This window comes from Portunus trituberculatus, chromosome 32 (genome assembly GCF_017591435.1).
Source record: "Portunus trituberculatus isolate SZX2019 chromosome 32, ASM1759143v1, whole genome shotgun sequence".
NCBI classification, from domain to species: Eukaryota; Metazoa; Arthropoda; class Malacostraca; order Decapoda; family Portunidae; genus Portunus; species Portunus trituberculatus.
The window spans coordinates 1523900-1546023 of record NC_059286.1 but is presented as its reverse complement, the minus strand read 5'-3'; the positions used below and the strand labels follow the sequence as shown (position 1 = coordinate 1546023).

The 22124-nt window shown below is 41.9% G+C and overlaps 1 protein-coding gene and 2 pseudogenes across 1 annotated transcript; 2 read left to right on the top strand and 1 right to left on the bottom strand.

Moving 5' to 3' along the window:
• Positions 1 to 912: 912 nt before the first annotated feature.
• On the bottom strand, positions 913 to 2211 carry LOC123511839 (tigger transposable element-derived protein 1-like). The gene has a single exon (XM_045267891.1). It carries the CDS (start codon positions 2209 to 2211, stop codon positions 913 to 915), a length of 1299 nt encoding a protein of 432 aa, XP_045123826.1.
• Positions 1887 to 5840, top strand: LOC123511838 (annotated as a pseudogene).
• Positions 5841 to 7665: 1825 nt separating this feature from the next.
• On the top strand, positions 7666 to 12187 carry LOC123512013 (annotated as a pseudogene).
• The last annotated feature ends 9937 nt before the right edge of the window (positions 12188 to 22124 follow it).

Below are 22124 nucleotides of genomic sequence, written 5' to 3'. Positions count from 1 at the left end.
TTGGGATCAAACAGCTGACATGGTAACCGCTAGGTTACAGACTCGCATTTAGGTTACACATTTTAACGTTAGGGCTATGTCAGTTACATACATGAAAGCATTTCACATGAAATATAAAACAGAAAATATTGCATGCTTGAAATAAAAATGAAGAAACTCGTAAGATTTACCTTGTTCACTTGGATTTGTTGGGGGAAGTGGCGGGCGAGGAAGGGGATGACGAGATGGTGGAGGGGTCGTCAGCATCGCTGTCAGTGTCAGGCGTGTGGGTAGAGGATGAAGATGGCACTGGCTCATGGGTAGATGGCACTGACTGAGGAGTGGATGGTACTGTTGCCTCATGTTTATCTACCCGTTTGAAGAACCGATGAATCAACGACTGGCTCACAGCCTTCTTTTTTTCCTCATATATGACGCGGTAGCATTTCAGTGCATCATGAACAGCTGCTGACACCTTGGCATGTCGTTCTTCATTTGGGTCCTGTTCTTCAAAATTTGCCAAGGCTGCCTCTATGGATGCTAAAGCTTCTGCCATCTTTTTAGTTTGGAAATGTTTTGGTGGCATTTCCACTTCTTTTATCTGCCTTTTCTGCCTCCTTCCTCTGCTTCTCCAATTCTCGTAGTTCATCATTAGATAGCTCCTTGTCATGGTCATCAAAGAACTCTGTGAAGTCCTGCTCCTCCAGCTCTAGCTCCAGTTTCTCACTCATGGAGATTAAATTGTCAACAACCTCCTCCTGCTCCTCCTGAATATTTTCAAACCCAGTGAAATCATGAACAACCTGAGGGCAGAGCTTTTTCCATACGGCATTCATACAGATGGTTGTAACTTCCCACCAGGAGGTATTAATGTTTTTTATGGCATTGTAGATGTTATATGACTTCCAAAATTCGCTCAGAGTCATATCATTCTCATCTGTTGCCTTCAGTGCCTGGCAGAAAGTGCGCCTTAGATAGTTTTTTGAACGTTGCAATGACTCCCTGGTCCATAGGTTGTATAATGGAGGTTGTGTTGGGTGGCAGGTAGACAACCTTGACATTAGGGTGAAAGTCATCTAGGTAAGGTGGGTGGCCAGGGGCGTTATCCAGCACCAGGAGGACGTTGAATGGAATGGAGTTGCTCCGACAATACTTCTCCACCTCAGGGATAAATTGATTATAAAACCACTCATGAAAAATTGCCTGTGTGACCCAAGCTTTAGAGTTACTCTTCCACACAACTGGAAGAGACGCCTTGGCAATGTTTTTCAGGGCTCGTGGGTTTTCCGAGGTGTACACCAGTAGGGCCTTTAATTTTAAATCACCACTAGCATTACCCCCAAGCAGTAGCATCAGTCTGTCCTTTGCAGCTTTGAAGCAAGGCATTGTTTTTTCCTCCTTACTGATGTAGGTTTGGTCAGGCATCTTTTTCCAGTAGAGGCCAGTTTCATCCACATTGAAAATCTGTTGTGGTGTGTAACCTCCCTGGCAGATCATTTCTGCTAGTTTTCCTGGGAATTCCTCAGCTGCCTTAACATCTGCACTCGCCGCCTCACCAGACACCTTCACGTTATGCAAGTTATTGCGCGCCTTGAAGCGGTTAAACCACCCATGACTTGCAGTGAATGACACATCCTCACCATACTCAGCCTTCAGTTCATTGAATAGACTCAGGGCCTTCTCTTGAATCATCATAAGGCATAGACATTTCTGTTTCTGGATGCGGTCCTCGAACCAGACGCCGAGATGTTTTTCCATCTCCTCAATCACTTTTCCTCTCTTTTTCGATATGATGGTTGATTGCATGGGCACTGCAGATTTCACATGTTCCACTATTTTTTCTTTGTTCTTAATAATTGTGCCTACAGTTGACCGATTCATATTAAATTTTCGTGCCACATCAGACATTTTCTCACCTTTCTCAAGCTGTTTTATGATGTCCATTTTCATCTCTAAAGTTATAGCCTGACATTTCTTGGCACTTCCACTGGCTTCACCGTTTGTTTTTCGCTTCACACCCGACATTTTTGATGGAATGATGCACAGGTAAAGCAAATTATAGCACAAAAATTGGCGGTACACGAGGACACAGTGAACAGATGCTTTCGTGTTTATGGCGGGAGCCTGGAGGGCAGGGGAGTGATTCGCACAGCTGAGTGAGCTCGGCAGCACCACGGCGTGGCAGACTCGTGAACTATATTTGCGCGCAGGAAATTTGAAGTTTCCTAGCATCTTTCAAACTATTTTTTTGGACTTAAGTATTTAAAAGATTTGTTCATATGTATGGAATGTTCGCAAGTCGAATGTTCGTAAGTAGGGGAGTTTCTGTACTTGGTCTCTTGGTGGAATATATGGAAAATCGTACTGTGTTCTTTGTTCTTTCTTGTTGCCTCAAGCTATCTAGGCAACATGGAGAACACGTTCGATCTGAAGCTGATTCCTGAATTCGATGGCGCCGGCACGCAGTCAGTGGTGGAGTGGCTGGAGAAGGTGGAATTGGTTTGCAAGCTGAGAGGTGTCCAAGACGTGGCCAGCGTGATTCCTCTACGCCTCACGGGGGGCGCCTTCGCTGTGTACCTACAGCTGACAGACGAACATAAGAAGAAGACGGACGAGGTGAAGAAGGCGCTGCTAGCCGCATTTGCGGTGGATCCCTATGTGGCGTACGAGCAGTTCGTCAATCGGAAGTTGCGCAGAGGAGAGGCTTCGGACGTCTACCTGGCCGAGCTGTGCCGTCTGGCTTCCTTGTTTGAAGGGATGTCTGACCAGGGCCTCGCGTGTGCATTCGTAGCTGGACTGCCGGAAGATGTTCGCCAGTTGTTGAGGGCTGGCTCACATATGGAGGCTTTGAACTTGGACCAGATTATAGCATGGGCAAGGGTGATAGTGAAGGATGAAGCCACTCTTGGATCATCGGAAGCGTGTCTCGGCGCCACACAAAGCTTGGCAGCTCCATCAGCGTCAGCTGCAAATCAACAGTGTTACGTGTGTGGTGGCTCTAATCACTTCGCAAGAGACTGCCTAGCTTGCCATCAAGCAGGTAACCGTTTCCGACGGCGGGTGAAATGCTACCGGTGTGGTGGAATGGGTCATGTTAGTTCCTCGTGCCCAACAGGAAACAAGCATGGAGAGGTGGCATCAGCGCCAGCCTCCTCTTCCAGCCGCCATTAAATGAGGTGCTGCCAAGCATTGCTGTGTACGTGGATGGTGTGAAGTGTCAGGCGTTAGTGGACATCGGCTGCTCGAGAAGCATCGTCCATGTGTCGTGCTGTAAGACCTGGAAGAAACATACCATTAACATGCTTACTGTGAGTGGGGACGAGTGGCTCTGTGAGGGCACCAGCAACGTGCGGCTGGAACTCAGTGGTGGTGTTTGTGCAGGAGTCAGCGTGTGTGTGACCGAGGTAATGCTACTGGGACATGGACAGTGTGAAAGCCCTTGGAGGAGTGACAGTCGATGCACAGAGTGGTGTGCATTTTGGTAAAGAGGACTCTGTGGTCTGTGCTGCTGCAAATGAGGTATTAAAAGTGGACGAACATGACCAGTTCTTTTTTCGACCCCGTGACTAAGTGTTGGACAGCAGCCTGGAAGTGGTCTGCTGGTAATGAGCCTGCTGTTCTGCTTAACGAGGTGGAGCGATACTCTGTGCCTCAAGAAGCAGAAGATCAGTTTGAGACGGAGCTTCAGCAGTGGATCGCAGATGGCTGGTTACTACCGTATGACGAGCCCAGATACGGACCTGCAAAGGGGCTAATTCCTCTCTTGGCCGTTGTCCAGCAGAACAAGAGAAAGGTGCAGCCCGTGTTAGACTTCAGAGAACTCAACATGTATATCGACGCCTTCACGGGAGACTCCGACGTGTGCTCAGATAAACTATGCAAGTGGCGCAGGCAAGGTGGTAATGTGTCCATAGTTGACCTGACTAAGGCATATCTGCAGATCAGAGTCCATGAGTCCTTGTGGCCGTACCAGACGGTGATCTTCAAGAGCCAGAAGTACTGCTTAACACGTCTGGGGTTTGATCTGAGCATCGCACCGTTAATCATGAAAGCCATTCTGAATTGTGTCCTGCTGCAAGACCCAGTTGTGAAGAAAGGAACATCCGCATACATCGATGACATCCTAGTTAACGAGGACATTGTGGAGGCCTGCCGGGTAGAGGATCATCTCGGGAGCTATGGCTTAACAAGCAAGCCGCACCAACGACTAGTCGACGGTGCACAAGCATTAGGCTTAAGAGTCTGGGGGGAGCAAGGAAGACTCCTGTGGAAGCGAGACAGTGATGTTGATGACATCCCGAGTAAGCTGACACGACGAACCATCTTCTCGCACTGCGGCAGGTTGGTTGGCCACTACCCAGTATGCAGATGGTTAAGGGTGGGGACAGCCTTTATCAAGAGGAAAGCTAATCAAGCCACAGAGAAATGGGACGACATCGTCGCTGATGAAGAAATAAGGAGGCTCTTGGGAGAAGTTACGGCTGAAGTGAAGAAGAACGACCCTGTGCGAGGAGTGGACCGTCAGCAGCGATGAGGCCAGGGTCTGGGTGGACGCCAGATCCCTGGCACTTGGTACTGCAGTGGAGATCGACGGATACATTGTGGAAGATGCGAGTTGGTTACGTAAGGATGACGCCCATCACATCAACATGGCCAAATTGGATGCAGTCATTAAAGGACTAAACTGGCTTGGAAGGTAAGATGAATGGAATTAATGACTGACTCTTCCACAGTATATCGCTGGATTTCGGACGCTCTGTCGGGCAAGAGCAGGCTCTGAACTAAGGCTGCCAGTGAGATGCTGATCAGAAGACGCATAAATGTAGTACTGTCGGTGGTCAAGGAATACAATCTCCAGCTGACCGTTACTCTCGTGCCTTCCTACAACAACAAAGCTGACTGCCTTACCCATGTCCCACACCGCTGGCTTAAAGCTCCCAATGCCTCCCCTCAGCTCGACTCCTGTGTGTGCATCCGTCGTTGCAGCAGCAGGGGACAAACTGGCTGAGATTCACCATGCTGCAGGTCACCCTGGAGTGAGGCGCACTCTCTACTTTGCTAGGAGAGCTGACCCAGCAGTAACTAGGCGACATGCACAAGCGGTTGTCAAGAATTGCGAGGAGTGCCAGTCCATCGACTCTGCCCCAGTGAAATGGAGGAAGGGGAGCCTGAACATGGAGACGATTTGGCAAAGAGTTGGTATGGATATTACTCACTGTGGTGGGCGGCACTACTTGAGTCTGATAGACTGTGGGCCGTCTCGTTACGCTATCTGGCGGCAGCTCCGACTTCATACAAGTGAGAGCATCATAAATCAGCTAGAAGCAGTGTTTTTTGAGCGTGGAGTACCGGAGGAGCTGCTTACCAATAATGACACGGCATTTCGTAGCAAGATGTTCATGGAATTTGCGAGAAGTTGGTGCGTGCATCTCCGCTTCAGGTGCGCCCATGTGCCCTCAGGCAACGGGATAGTAGAAAGATGCCATCGAACCGTGGAAGTCATCGCCGTTAGAAAGGCCTGTACCATACCTGAAGCAGTGTACTTGTACAACGTGACGCCTCAAGATGACCACAACCCTTCATCCGCCCCTGCCCATATGCTGTACCGGTATCCTGTAAGAGTGCGTGGTGTGGATCTGTGCGCGGATGATGGATCAGATGAGGATGGCCCCTATCACGTTGGTGAAGAAGTGTGGGTGAAACCACCAAGTGTTCGGTGCGACGGTCGGTATGGTACAGGAAAGGTTACAAGAGTTTTGTCAGAGCAGGCTGTGGAGGTTGACAACATCCCTCGCCACGTCTAAGATCTCCGTCCCCGCAACCGCCGTGAGTCCAAAACAGATGAGCTGTCCATGGTCTGATTCGGCTTCCTGCCTCAGCTGACAAGGCAGACACTGGTGGAGATGCAGATGGCCGTGAGCTACCCAGGCGCTCGTCGCACATTAGAATGTCTAGAGTATGTGGCATATGTGAATAAATTCGGGGGAGTGTAGCAGTGTATTATTGTTAAGTGTAAAGTATTATATTGTGTCCTTTGATCATTATGATATTAGTGTGTAAGTCAAAGCTGAAGCAGGAGGTTGAGGTTGCGAAAAGCAGGGTTGGCTTCGTTTCGGAGGTGAGGAGTGGCCATGGAGTTGGTGGGTTCAGAAAGCGAGAGAGGCTAGCACCGCAGCCAGTCCACTCCCGCCCATCTCCCGCTGCCGCCCCTGCTTCAGTTGGTTTCCTGTACTTGGTCTCTTGGTGGAATATACGGAAAATCGTACTGTGTTCTTTGTTCTTTCTTGTTGCCTCACTCAACATCCCGGAAAAGAGTCTGGCTGCCAGGCATGGGAGCTGTATGGCAGATGCTGATCTCCATTTTCTGGGAAGTGGGGCAGACACTGGGCAAGGTAGACCAATGGCTATTGCCAACCCCATCCCCGTAACACTGCCAAAGATACCAGGAGCTCCGGGCATTTCCTTACCTATACTGCGGATAAAACCACAGGAGGGCATAGGAGGCTGGCTGCCAGGCATGGAAGCCGTATGGCAGACGCCACCATCAATATCCCAAATAGGAGTCTGGCTGCCAGGCCATGGGAATTGTATTGCAAATACCAACCTCTGTATCCCAGGTAGTGGGGCGGCCGTTGGGCATGGTAGACCGATGGCTGTCGCCAACCCTACCCACATAAACAGTGCATAAAGTACCAAGGGCACCCTGCACTGCCTTACCTGTGCCAGGAACCAAGGCAAAACAGCCACCTGAAGTAGTTTTGCCCGCAGCAGATGCCAGTACTATCTCAATCTCTGGACTGGTGGCACCAACTGGTCCAGCTTGTCCTGGCCTTTGTATAGCCTTGCTTGTACTGGGCTGGGAATCATCTACTTATGAAGCCAGAAACTGGAAACCAGAGAAGGGAGGAACCCTGGGAAGAGGAAAGAGGGAAAGCCAGTCCAACATCTCTTCCATTCTACACATGCATTTATGCAGCTGCTGTGATGAAGGGGAAGAACATTTGAACATTATGCAGCTGCTGTGACAAAGGGGAAGACTTACGCTTACCGGAAGAAGAAGCCTTCCTCCTCTCAGTACAATCTTTAATACTATCCATAAGACGTAGAAATTGGTCGTGGGACAAGGTCTTGCAGGAATCACGGGAAGCAAGGCTACAAAATACGTCACTACATGACAGACACTCCCCATAAGGGTTCACCGTAAGTGACGGTAGGGAACGAGAACACTTCACACATGTACGTGACATAATAATACGCAATCTCTCTGCAGAAGAAAGACAAACTAAGGAGCGATGACAGGCAAGCCCAACCGCTGCTGAAAAGAAAGAAACAACAACGAGCTGATGAAAGGGATGAGCTGAAGACAACATGTAAGCCCCATGGCAACAAAGAGGCAAATGAGGGAATTGGCCTGATAGGTGGTACCTGGGAGTAGAAAACAGGTTGGGTGTCTTCTCAAAGAAAACGAGAAAGGGCACCTCAAGTATTTCTTTAATTTCTTTTTTCAGGCTGTTAGACATGGGGTAAGTTTGCTGTAGGAATGAGGGGGATTTAAGCAGTACGTAATTAATAATTATGGGTAGTAGTATGTGTAATAACAAATTTATGGTTTAGACTTTGCCAATTAATGAAAGCTGTTTTATCTCCTCAATAGGGCTCTCCCACACCACTCCCTGTTCAGAGTCTGTTGGTCTCTTCAATGGGGAAGATTATGTTTTCACCTCTAGCAATGTTGCACTGGTAGATTTTGCCAAGCTCTTCCTGCGCTACGGATGGGATGTGTACCGCCTCCAGAAGGTGCCAGCTAGTATTATCCAGGATTTTATTAAGTAAGTGATTGTTGATGTGTGAAAATATAGTTAATTTCTTATGTTTGAGGTTTAGTCGAACATAAGTCATCGAAAGCCTTCTTAACAGTAATAAATGTTATTTTTGTGTAAAGAGACATGTCCAATTCCCTTTATTTCCTTGTTCATGATTTAGCATTGCAGTGTCTGGGTTGCTTGCTGTAAATATCTTAGGCTTATTCAACCCATAGGTGGAATGTATTTCAGGTACAAGTCAAAGTAGGTGGTTGACTGCAGGTAATTCATATGTCGACAATGATAAGTTATGAATGTGGAAGTGGAGGAAACTTACAGTAAGCATTTTTACATCATTTTATATCCAGTGTAAGAGGCATTGCTAATGATAAGAAAAATTCAGGCCATTTCAGGCCATTATTTATTTTATATCATTGTGTAATTCAATTCAATTCATGATGATATGTACTTAAGTTATTCAGTGGATTTTTTCTCTTTTTATTTTTTTCTTTCTCATATTTTTGTCTTATTGATGCTTTTGGCCAGTGCCCTACTCACTTAGAAAAAAAAGAAAGATTGAAAGAAAATTGCAAAAGATAAAAGTATTCTTTAGTACACAATGTATATACTTGATCTATTCAATAGTAACCCCTAAAGCATTGGTTCTGAATCGGCTGTGTGGGTGTGGACACTCTTTTGGTTGGGTGCGAGCACAAGACACAAAATCACAAAAAATCACAGACTTCTCTCCTCCTCTCCCTCTCCTTGTAGGAGAGGGAGAGGAGGAGGAGGAGGAAAGCAACAAGAAGAAGGAAGAAGAGGAAGAAAACAAAAAGAATGGAGAAGGAAGAAAAGTAAGAGAAGAAGGAAAGAGGTAAAAGGGATAGGTGGGGAGAGTGATTCAAGCAAGGACTGGTAAAGAACTCACATTTTGCAGGATGCTTTGTGGTGGAGTTGAGTTATGTTTTGAAGGGAGATGTGGGAATTTGGAGGCCCCACTTATTGTGAGAGGGCATTGTTGACAGGAAATGAGAAGACATGTGTGCAGTCACTGAGGTTTTAGGGTTTTTTGGCTGTATGGTAGAGATATAAAGGGAGAAGATTTATTTTCTGGATAATTGTAAGCATGAGACTGACACATAAACCTAGCTTTTCTTTGTGTGTCTGCCCTCATCCCTCCCACAGTGTGTTATGGAGTGGGAAGTTGTGACTTTGTTAACTTAGTAATCTTAGTAGATGGAAGGACTTTGGCAGTTTTAATAATTTGATATTTTTTTTTATACCTTGCTGTTAAGAAGGGTGATTGTCCAAGTTTTTTATCCTTATATGTTTATCTTAATAAAGATTTATTTACTTGATACAGTAAAATCCCTCTTATCCGGCATTCGAGTATCCGGCAACTTCATGTATCCGGCACATTTTTCCCCGAGCCTTAAAATCAATAAAAAATCAATGTGTACTCATAAAATCGATTAAAATTCCCCCGCGAGGCATACTTTGTCCCCTCACCACCAGAGCGCACTGCTACGTGCCACCCACGGCCCACTGCACTGTGTTCACTCACAGCCCATTTATTAAACATTAGGGTTACTGGCTCGCATTCCGAATCCGGTGAAGTTGATTTATTAAACACTCATGGAGCCCGAAATGTCGGGCGTCTGCGTCTGAATCCAAAGAAATATTGACACGTTCGGGGAGAAATCTATCGGGAGCCTGACACCCTCTGAAAGCACCTACGAATTTTGCTTGAGAACGTATTATCCTCTCATTCATGGCAGAAAATTGTTATGATTGTATGGAAATATGTAATAATGGAGGTTAAGCATATTATTACAAGAATACAATTATTTTTGTCAGTACTTAAACTATTTAAAAGAACTTAGTGTTTGGACTTGACGTCTGCCTAAGGGCCTTTTGCCGTGGCGCAAGCTTCTAGCCTGTCTTCACTTCTTACCAACATCTCTACACCTCCCTGGAGCTTCAACCATGGTATGTATAGCACTATTACTTGTCAATATTACATGCAGAGCCCAAATAATATGTGTGGAAGCTGTTTGTCGTTAGAAAAGCTTGCAGAACAGCTGCAAGATAGCTGTGGGTCAAGTTGTTTTGGTAAGATTATTTATGGTAAATTAACTTTGTTTTGATTAGTTTAGCCATCTCACGCAGTTTAATTAATTGTTATTATGATGGAACAGGTCTCTGACAGCCGCCAGCTAGCCAGACAGCCAGTGAGTGGTTCAGGCCAGCAGGCTTTAGCTCTGCTTCCCATATTTGTTGACATTTCATTTTGTGGCATTGTTATTGATAAATCATACAGGTAAAAATGTACATTATCCGGATAGCTTATTTCTTAACTAACGTGGTATAACTGTAGTGAGCATAGTAAATCAGGAGGAGTCTGCACATAACCAAAACCAGCCCCAGCCCAATGCAATCTCATCATTTGAGGATCCCAGAGAATTACTTGGATAATTTTTTGGGATCCATTTCTGATCATATGGCATATCTGTTAATGGTAAATGTTAATAGTGGAGTTAAAGTTAGGTTAGGTTTGGATAGGTTAGGTTAGGTTAGAGTAGCATATTTTTAGGAGAGGTTAGATTAGGTTTAGGTAAGGCCTAACCTAATCTAACCTATCCTAACCTTACATAACCTATATATCTACATATACCTACATAGTATAAAATGTAACCTAGCCTAACCTATCCTAATCTAACTTATCCTAACCAAATCTAAGCTAAGCTAACCTAACCTAACTTAACCTAACTTTAACTCCATTTATAACCTTGAAGTCTGCGGCCATTAACATTAATTTTGCTAGTATTTTTTGTGAGAGAGGACTTAAGAAGATGAATTTCTTTTTAGGCTGGCATTCTTGCTCTTGTGCACCTTCAACATGCTGATCATGCTGATGAAGCAAGGTTGCCAAGGAGACTGGTCAAGGATCACCAAAACCCTTTTGCTGCATACTCTGAGGAAGAGTTCATTCAGAGGTACCGGCTCTCAAAGGAGTGCATTCACACCCTTCTTGGCCAAGTGGAACCAGATTTGCCAAGAGCCAAGGATGGACGAGGTAAAGTAAATTCTATTTTATTTCTTGCTTCTGTTCCTCATTTTTCTCGTGACTTCAACATTTTTCTCTAAACCAACGTATACCTTTGTTCTCAGGTGCATATTTCATACTTCTTTAATTGCTTGTAGACAATGATTTTATCTTGAATGATACATTATTCTAGTTCCATTAATTTCTCATTCCTAGGAATTGTTCTTGATGAGAAATTAACATAATTTTTCTTTTGTCATGTCTACAGGTTGTAGTATTCCAGCATACCTCCAGCTCCTCAAAGCAATGTTGTATTTTGCCACAGGAAGCTTCCAGATATGTATGGCTGACTGCCTGGGGATGTCTGCTGCCTCTGTATGTAAAATTGTTAGAAGTATCTCAACCATTTTATGTACCCTAGCTCGGACTTACATAAAATTTCCAGAGCCAACTGACATTCCTGACCTTGCCTCCAATTTCTTCAATATTGCTGGCATGCCAGGTTCTATTGGTTGTATTGATGGCTCATACATCAATATAATAAGCCCTGGAGGTGATCATGCGGAACTCTATAGATCACAAAAGGGCTGCTTTGCCATTAATCTTATGGGGATTTGTGATTATAACCTAGTATTTAGAAACATAATATGTAGCTGGCCAGGTAGTGTGCATGACAGCAGAGTATTTGATAATTCAAGAGTGTGCCATCTGTTAGAGGAGGGAAATTAAAGTGGGTATCTCCTGGGTGACTCTGGGTACCCATGCAGGAAATATTTGCTGACTCCGCGTCTTTCACCAACAACTGAGAAAGAACGGAAGTATAACACAGCTCACATTAAAACCCGAAATGTTATTGAAAGAGCTTTTGGTGTGCTGAAACGCAGGTTTGCCATCCTTAATAAAGAGGTTCGGACAAAACTTAGCACAACTAAGCAAATAATTATGTCATGTGTCATTTTGCACAATATTGCTAGATTACACAATGTTCCCATGCCTGATGAGATGGATGAGGTACTTGGAAATGCAATCCCAAACATAAATGCTGAGCAAGCAGTACCCATTGAGAATGCTGCCAGTGGCTTGGTATTACGGAGCCGCATAATTGATAACTGGTTTTAAAATGTGCCAAATTACACATGCTTTCCTCTATCCCAAAATTGTAATGCATATCATTTCAATCTTAAACTCAATTGCATCTGTCATTTGATACATTGTTATGTGACTCAATACAAGATACAAGTACCATGTAGGATGTAATTATATGATATTTTCCTGTGAAGGACAAGACATGAAAGAAATGTTTTATATATTTATATATTAACCTCAAAGTGTAGGTCATGAAAATAAATGGAGGTCAAGATTTGTTTGTTTTATTTATTTGTTTTCACTGAAATATACAACAGCTGAAATTGATTTAAAATGTACACACACACACACACACACACACACACACAGAAAGGACTAAAGAAACTTACATATGAGCGAAATGTAATGTATTCCAACATAAATGGAGTGATATCGGGGATTTTAGAACTCAACGATTACTTGAGGGACAAGAACCCAGATATTGTGGGTCTTACTGAAACAAAACTGAGAGAGGGAGAAGACCTGATGAAGGTTGGAGAAGGGAAATATAACGTTTGGAAAAGAAATAGAGTAGGTAAGATGGGAGGAGGAGTGATGTTGCTGGTTAAAAAGATATAAAGGTGGATCAAGTGAAAAAGGTATGGGAAAGGCAGAAGTGCTAAAGATCAGAGCAGAAACTAATGAAGGAAAAAGAGGCACTACATAGTGGTGTACGTACCACCTAAGACAAATGCATGGTCAGTACAGGAATATGAAGAAATGATAAGTGATACAGGAACATGTCTGGAAGAAATGTTGGGTGGCTGTGAACGAACTATAATGATGGGAGATTTTAATTGTAAAGAGGTGTGTTGGGAGGACTGGTCAATGGAAGGATCAGAGACAACATGGGAAATACACTATTGACACTGGCAATGGAAAATGTGTTAACTCAGTGGGTCAAAGAAGATACTAGGTTTGGAGGAGAGGGAGCATCGTCAAGACTGGACTTGGTCTTTAGTACAGAGCCAATGGTCATTGAGGAGATGAGGGTGGAGTGCCCTTTAGCAAAGAGTGATCATGCAGTTTTGGAGTTCAAGGTGATAGACGAAGAGAAATCTAGAAGAAATGAAGAATATAAAGTGGGAAGATGGAATTATGCCAAGACAGATTTTGGAAACCTAAAGAAATTCTTTCAAGAGACAAATTGGATGAAATTCAAGAGTGCTAAGGAGCAAATGAAAAGTGGAAGGAATTTATAAAAATATACAAAGAAGGTGAGAAAAATTTGTACCAATAAGACAACATAGAGAAGTTGGAAAGCAGGACTGGTTTAACGATAGATGTGAAAAGGCTAGAACAAGAAAAGAGGATGCATGGAAGAGGTGGAGAAGGAAAAGACGGATTAAGCAGTGGGAAAGTTACAAAAGAGCAAGAAATGAATATGTGTTGATTAGAAGAGAAGAAAGAAAGAAACAAGAAAAGGATATAATTGATAAATGTAAAGACCAACCAAGGCTTTTTACAGACATGTGAACAACAACATCAAAAATAGAGAAAGTATTGAAAGTTTAGAAGTAAATGGAGTATGCAGTGAAGATCCCAGGAAATGGCAGAGGCTATGAATGGATGCTTTCGGAAGGTATTCACAAAGGAGACTGCTTTTGACAAACCACTGGTAATGGAACAGAAAGGGATTATGAAGGAGTTTCAAGTAACTGTGGAGGAGATCAAGAACATGATGGGGAGTTTAGAAGTGAGAAAAGCTGTGGGACCTGATGGGGTATCAGGATGGATTTTAAGAGAATGCAGGGAGCAACTGGCAGAAAAAGTTTGTGAAGTAATTGATGCCTCATTAAGGGAAGGTGTAGTGCCCCAAGACTGGAAAAGAGCTAACATTGTCCCAATCTATAAATCAGGTAACAAGAGAGACCCATTGAACTATAGACCAGTGTCACTTACAAGTGTGGTAGCTAAGATGTGTGAGAGGGTGGTGAAGAATAGATGGACAGACTTCTTGGAGAAAAATGACATACTTTGTGAGTGTCAATTTGGTTTTAGAAAAGGGCGTTCATGCACGACAAACCTGATATGTTACTATTCGAGGGTGATAGATGTAATACAGGAAAGAGATGGTTGGGCTGATGGAATATATCTGGATTTAAAAAGGCCTTTGATAAGGTACCACACCAGAGACTGATCTGGAAACTTGAAATGGTAGGAGGAGTGCATGGCAGTTTACTAAAATGGATGGAAGACTTTTGGTAGGAAGAGAAATGAGAACAATAATTAAGGACAGACCATCAGAATGGGGATTGGTGGAGAGTGGAGTTCCACAGGGATCAGTGTTGGCACCAGTAATGTTCGCAGTCTACATAAATGACATGGTGGATGGGGTGTCCAGTTATGTGAGCCTATTTGCAGACGATGCAAAATTGTTAAGAAAAGTGAGATGTGACAAAGATTGCGAACTACTCCAGGAAGACTTGGACAGAATATGGAAATGGAGCTGTACATGGCAAATGGAGTTCAACACGACAAAATGCAAGAAAATAGAGTTTGGCAAGAGTGAAAGAAGAATCAGGAGTATGTACAAGATAGGAAATGAAGACATAAAACCAGTCATGAAGAAAAAGACCTTGGGGTGACAATTACCAATGACCTATCGCCAGAGAGACATATAAACAAAATAATTGGAGAAGTATTGAACTTATTGAGGAACATAAGAGTGGCGTTCGTATATCTAGATGAAGAAATGATGAAGAAAATAATTACTGCAATGATAAGACCGAGGCTTGAATATGCAACAATACAGTGGGCTCCGAACTTAAAGAAACACATAAGGAAACTAGAGAAAGTACAGAGGGCTGCAACGAAAATGGTGCCTGACTTAAGAGATTTGACTTATGAAGACAGACTGAAAAGAATGCAACTTCCAACCCTGGAAAACAGAAGAGAAAGGGGAGACCTGATAGCAATATACAGAGTGATGATTGGCATGGAAAAATGGATAGGGAAGATCTGTGTATGTGGAATGGAAGAATGTCGAGAGGGCATGGGAAAAACTAAAATGGCCACTTATAGGAGAGATGTGAAAAATATAGCTTCCCTCATAGAAGGGTGGAAGCATGGAATAGTTTAGACGTGGAAGTGGTCAACGCAAGGAATATTCATGATTTTAAGAAAAGCTGGACATTAATAGATATGGAGACGGGACAACACGAGCATAGCTCTTTTCCGTATGTTACAATTAGGTAAATACAATTAGGTAAATACACACACACACACACACACACACACACACATAAATGGAGTGATATCATTTTAGAACTCAACGATTACTTGAGGACAAGAACCCAGATATTGTGGGTCTTACTGAAACAAAACTGAGAGAGGAGAAGACCTGATGATGGTTGGAGAAGGAAATATAATGTTTGGAAAAGAAATAGAGTAGGTAAGATGGGAGGAGGAGTGATGTTGCTGGTTAAAAAGATATAAAGGTGGATCAAGTGAAAAAGGTATGGGAAAGGCAGAAGTGCTAAAGATCAGAGCAGAAACTAATGAAGGAAAAAGAGGCACTACATAGTGGTGTACGTACCACCTAAGACAAATGCATGGTCAGTACAGGAATATGAAGAAATGATAAGTGATACAGGAACATGTCTGGAAGAAATGTTGGGTGGCTGTGAACGAACTATAATGATGGGAGATTTTAATTGTAAAGAGGTGTGTTGGGAGGACTGGTCAATGGAAGGATCAGAGACAACATGGGAAATACACTATTGACACTGGCAATGGAAAATGTGTTAACTCAGTGGGTCAAAGAAGATACTAGGTTTGGAGGAGAGGGAGCATCGTCAAGACTGGACTTGGTCTTTAGTACAGAGCCAATGGTCATTGAGGAGATGAGGGTGGAGTGCCCTTTAGCAAAGAGTGATCATGCAGTTTTGGAGTTCAAGGTGATAGACGAAGAGAAATCTAGAAGAAATGAAGAATATAAAGTGGGAAGATGGAATTATGCCAAGACAGATTTTGGAAACCTAAAGAAATTCTTTCAAGAGACAAATTGGATGAAATTCAAGAGTGCTAAGGAGCAAATGAAAAGTGGAAGGAATTTATAAAAATATACAAAGAAGGTGAGAAAAATTTGTACCAATAAGACAACATAGAGAAGTTGGAAAGCAGGACTGGTTTAACGATAGATGTGAAAAGGCTAGAACAAGAAAAGAGGATGCATGGAAGAGGTGGAGAAGGAAAAGACGGATTAAGCAGTGGGAAAGTTACAAAAGAGCAAGAAATGAATATGTGTTGATTAGAAGAGAAGAAAGAAAGAAACAAGAAAAGGATATAATTGATAAATGTAAAGACCAACCAAGGCTTTTTTACAGACATGTGAACAACATCAAAAATAGAGAAAGTATTGAAAGTTTAGAAGTAAATGGAGTATGCAGTGAGGATCCCAGGGAAATGGCAGAGGCTATGAATGGATGCTTTCGGAAGGTATTCACAAAGGAGACTGCTTTTGACAAACCACTGGTAATGGAACAGAAAGGGATTATGAAGGAGTTTCAAGTAACTGTGGAGGAGATCAAGAATATGATGGGGAGTTTAGAAGTGAGAAAATCTGTGGGACCTGATGGTGTATCAGGATGGATTTTAAGAGAATGCAGGGAGCAACTGGCAGAAAAAGTTTGTGAAGTAATTGATGCCTCATTAAGGGAAGGTGTAGTGAAGACTGGAAAAGAGCTAACATTGTCCCAATTTATAAATCAGGTAACAAGAGAGACCCATTGAACTATAGACCAGTGTCACTTACAAGTGTGGTAGCTAAGATGTGTGAGAGGGTGGTGAAGAATAGATGGACAGACTTCTTGGAGAAAAATGACATACTTTGTGAATGTCAATTTGGTTTTAGAAAAGGGCGTTCATGCACGACAAACCTGATATGTTACTATTCGAGGGTGATAGATGTAATACAGGAAAGAGATGGTTGGGCTGATGGAATATATCTGGATTTAAAAAAGGCCTTTGATAAGGTACCACACCGGAGACTGATCTGGAAACTTGAAATGGTAGGAGGAGTGCATGGCAGTTTACTAAAATGGATGGAAGACTTTTGGTAGGAAGAGAAATGAGAACAATAATTAAGGACAGACCATCAGAATGGGGCTTGGTGGAGAGTGGAGTTCCACAGGGATCAGTGTTGGTACCAGTAATGTTCGCGGTCTACATAAATGACATGGTGGATGGGGTGTCCAGTTATGTGAGCCTATTTGCAGACGATGCAAAATTGTTAAGAAAAGTGAGATGTGACAAAGATTGCGAACTACTCCAGGAAGACTTGGACAGAATATGGAAATGGAGCTGTACATGGCAAATGGAGTTCAACACGACAAAATGCAAGAAATTAGAGTTTGGCAAGAGTGAAAGAAGAATCAGGAGTATGTACAAGATAGGAAATGAAGACATAAAACCAGTCATGAAGAAAAAGACCTTGGGGTGACAATTACCAATGACCTATCGCCAGAGAGACATATAAACAAAATAATTGGAGAAGTATTGAACTTAATGAGGAACATAAGAGTGGCGTCAGATATTTAGATGAAGAAATGATGAAGAAAATAATTACTGCAATGATAAGACCAAGGCTTGAATATGCAACAATACAGTGGGCTCGAACTTAAAGAAACACATAAGGAAACTAGAGAAAGTACAGAGGGCTGCAACAAAAATGGTGCCTGACTTAAGAGATTTGACTTATGAAGACAGATTGAACAGAATGCAACTTCCGACCCTGGAAAACAGAAGAGAAAGGGGAGACCTGATAGCAATATACAGAGTGATGATTGGCATGGAAAAAATGGATAGGGAAGATCTGTGTATGTGGAATGAAAGAATGTCGAGAGGGCATGGGAAAAAACTAAAAATGGCCACTTATAGGAGAGATGTGAAAAAATATAGCTTCCCTCATGGAATAGTTTAGACGTGGAAGTGGTCAACGCAAGGAATATTCATGATTTTAAGAAAAAGCTGGACATTAGTAGATATGGAGACGGGACAGTACGAGCATAGCTCTTTTCCCGTATGTTACAATTAGGTAAATACAATTAGGTAAATAAATACACACACCTGATATGTTACTATTCGAGGGTGATAGATGTAATACAGGAAAGAGATGGTTGGGCTGATGGAATATATCTGGATTTAAAAAAGGCCTTTGATCTGGAAACTTGAAATGGTAGGAGGAGTGCATGGCAGTTTACTAAAATGGATGGAAGACTTTTTGGTAGGAAGAGAAATGAGAACAATAATTAAGGACAGACCATCAGAATGGGGCTTGGTGGAGAGTGGAGTCCCACAGGGATCAGTGTTGGCACCAGTAATGTTTGCGGTCTACATAAATGACATGGTGGATGGGGTGTCCAGTTATGTGAGCCTATTTGCAGACGATGCAAAATTGTTAAGAAAAGTGAGATGTGACAAAGATTGCGAACTACTCCAGGAAGACTTGGACAGAATATGGAAATGGAGCTGTACATGGCAAATGGAGTTCAACACGACAAAATGCATGAAATTAGAGTTTGGCAAGAGTGAAAGAAGAATCAGGAGTATGTACAAGATAGGAAATGAAGACATAAAACCAGTCATGAAGAAAAGACCTTGGGGTGACAATTACCAATGACCTATTGCCAGAGAGACATATAAACAAAATAATTGGAGAAGTATTGAACTTATTGAGGAACATAAGAGTGGCGTTCAGATATTTAGATGAAGAAATGATGAAGAAAATAATTACTGGAATGATAAGACCAAGGCTTGAATATGCAACAATACAGTGGGCTCCGAACTTAAAGAAACACATAAGGAAACTAGAGAAAGTACAGAGGGCTGCAACAAAATGGTGCCTGACTTAAGAGATTTGACTTATGAAGACAGACTGAACAGAATGCAACTTCCGACCCTGGAAAACAGAAGAGAAAGGGGAGACCTGATAGCAATATACAGAGTGATGATTGGCATGGAAAAAATGGATAGGGAAGATCTGTGTATGTGGAATGAAAGAGTGTCGAGAGGGCATGGGAAAAAACTAAAAATGGCCACTTATAGGAGAGATGTGAAAAAATATAGCTTCCCTCATAGAAGGGTGGAAGCATGGAATAGTTTAGACGTGTAAGTGGTCAACGCAAGGAATATTCATGATTTTAAGAAAAAGCTGGACATTAGTAGATATGGAGACGGGACAGTACAAGCATAGCTCCTTTCCCGTATGTTACAATTAGGTAAATACAATTAGGTAAATGCACACACACACACATTCGAGAGACACGGTTGAGGGCGAACGCACTGGCGCAGTTCCGATGATCAGCTGATCTTCACTACACCTGTTGTATAGTATTTACAGTGGCCTGGGCAGGTAGTGTGGACTCATTTTTTTTTTTTTTTTTTTCTCCATGAAATCAATTATTAAGGAATAATGAGTGAAAAAGATATTCCATCCAAATGCAGACATGAGAATAGAGAAGGGGCTGATGATGACTATGTTGGTGAGGGAGAACGCTAATTTGAAGGGTTCGATACAACAACTATGTCACTACTTAAGAGAGTGTCAAATATTGAATGTAAACTAGATAAACTGATAAAGGAGAAGATGGAAATGAAAGAGAATAAAGAACAGGAAATGGAGTTTATAAGACTGAGAGAAAGGATAAGAAAAGTGGAAGAAAATGAAGCTAGACTAAGAGCGGAAAACGAAGAACTAAAAAAGGAAGTAGCTAACTACAAGAAGCAGATGGAAGAAGGACTCGGTAAAGCCGAGAAAGAAAAGGAGAAGCTGAAGGATCTAGTAAACAAGGAAGAGGAAAGAGTACAGAACGTGATTAAAAAAGAAGTACAAGCATGGAGAGTCCAAGATAAGAAAGGCTGATTTTCAGGAGGTGATTCAAGAACAACTTAAAGAAAAAGAAGAAAATATGACAAGCAAAATGATAGGAGTCCTCAAGACAAAAGAAAATCTAGTTAGAGAAATTGCAGAAAAAAAGAAGAGTGTAGTCATATTTGGAATAAAAGAAAAAAATATAAAATATAGACCAAAAAGAGAAAAAGAAGAAATGAAATCAGTCAAAGACCTACTGAAGAATCTTAATGACGAAGATAGGCAGAACTTGGAAGAGGAAGTAGAAGAAATAAACAGAATGGGACCATATCAAGAAGGAAAAACGAGACCAATTAAAATACTACTAAAATCACAAGCAGCAACAGAAGAAATATTATATAGAACAACAAAACTTAGAGAAACAGAAGGCTGTAAGGATATCTATATAAAGAAAAATAGAAATGAGGAAGAAAGGAAGAGATACAATGAACTGCCAGCAGCAGTAAGGGAAAAGAATAATGAAAGGTCAGAAGAGGAGAAGAAGGCATTTTTTTGGAGAATTCTAGGAGACAGGATAAGGAAATGGTATATAAACGAGAAGGAAGAGAAAAAAGTGGAACAAGTTTAACTAAAAAAACTAAAAATGATATATACGAACACTAACAGGGTTTTATCAAGTAAATTAGAATTAAGAGATTACATAAGGAAAGAAAATCCAGATATTGTATGCCTGGCTGAAACAAAACTAAATGAGGGAATCATAATAGATTTGGATAATAGGTATAATGTATGGAGAAGAGACAGAGTGGGTAAAAGAGGAGGAGTCATGATAATGTTAAGGAAGGAGATAGTGATCAACCAAGTGGAATGTGGGGAAGGAAAAGCAGAAGTATTGTATATTAAGATGCATATTAATAAAAAAGAGTTAACAATCATTGTAACATATGTGCCACCAAAAACAAATTCATGGACCAATCAAGAATATAAAGACATGATAGATGACACAATAAGGAGTCTAATGAGAATCGTTAAAGAAAGGAGAAAAGTGATATTAGTAGGAGATTTCAACTGTAAAGAAGTGGACTGGGAAAATTATGAAAGTGGTATGGGGAAGAAGCCTGGGAGAAAGATTCTTGAACCTAATGATAGACAATATGATGGACCAGAGAGTAAAGGAATGCACAAGATTCAGAGGAAACGACAAGCCGGCGAGATTGGACCTAGTTTTTACAAGGGGTATACAAATGAATGACGATATAAGATATAAGTGCCCATTGGGAAAGAGTGACCATGCAATATTAGAAATAGATATAGAAGAAGGAAAGGAAGATAGAGACGATTCATACAAAGGAGACCGATTAAATTACAGAAAGGCTGATATTGAGAATCTCAAGAACTATTTTAAAACGTAAACTGGGAGGAGATGGAAAACTCAGAGACAATGCAAGACAAATATAACTTATTTTTGGAAATATACAAAACAGGAGTCAGGAATATGTCCCAAAATATAGACCAAAAGAAGAAGGAAAGAAAGATTGGTTTAATGCAAGGTGTGCTAGGGCAAAGGAGAAAAGAGATGGAGCATGGAAAAGGTGGAGGAGAAATAGGAATCCAACAAACAAGGAAAACTTCAAGGCAGCGAGAAATGAATATGTTAAGGTGAGGAAGGAAGAGGAAAAGAACTTGAAAAGATATTGTCGAAAAATGTAAGGAACAACCAAAATTGTTCTATAGATTCATAAATGGAAAAACTAGGCAAAACGAAACAATAGAAAGGTTAAAAGGAGAGAACGGGATGGTGGAAGACCCAAAAAGTATGGCAGAACTATTAAATAAAAAATTCCAGGAGGTCTTTACTAAAGAATCCAAATTTGAGAGACCACAGGGTAATAGAGAGACAATCTATATGAAAGAGATTAAAGTAACCAAGCTTGAAATAAAAGAGTTAATGAAGGAACTGGATGAAGAGAAGGCAATGGGACCGGATGAAGTCTCAGGCAGAATACTGAAAGAATGTAGGGAAGAACTAGCAAGTCCTATATACAACATCATAAAATGCTCAATAGAAAATGGAACAGTGCCAGTAGAATGGAAAAGAGCTGAGGTGGTTCCCATATATAAGAGTGGAAGGAAAGAAGAACCTTTAAATTACAGACCGGTATCACTAACTAGTGTAATATGCAAGATGTGTGAAAGAATAATAAAGAAACAATGGATCGAGTTCCTTGAAGACAACAAATTAATATCAAATAGCCAATTTGGTTTTAGAAAAGGACGGTCTTGTGTAACTAATTTATTGAGTTTCTATTCTAGAATAGTTGATAGAGTACAAGAGAGAGGGATGGGTTGACTGCATCTA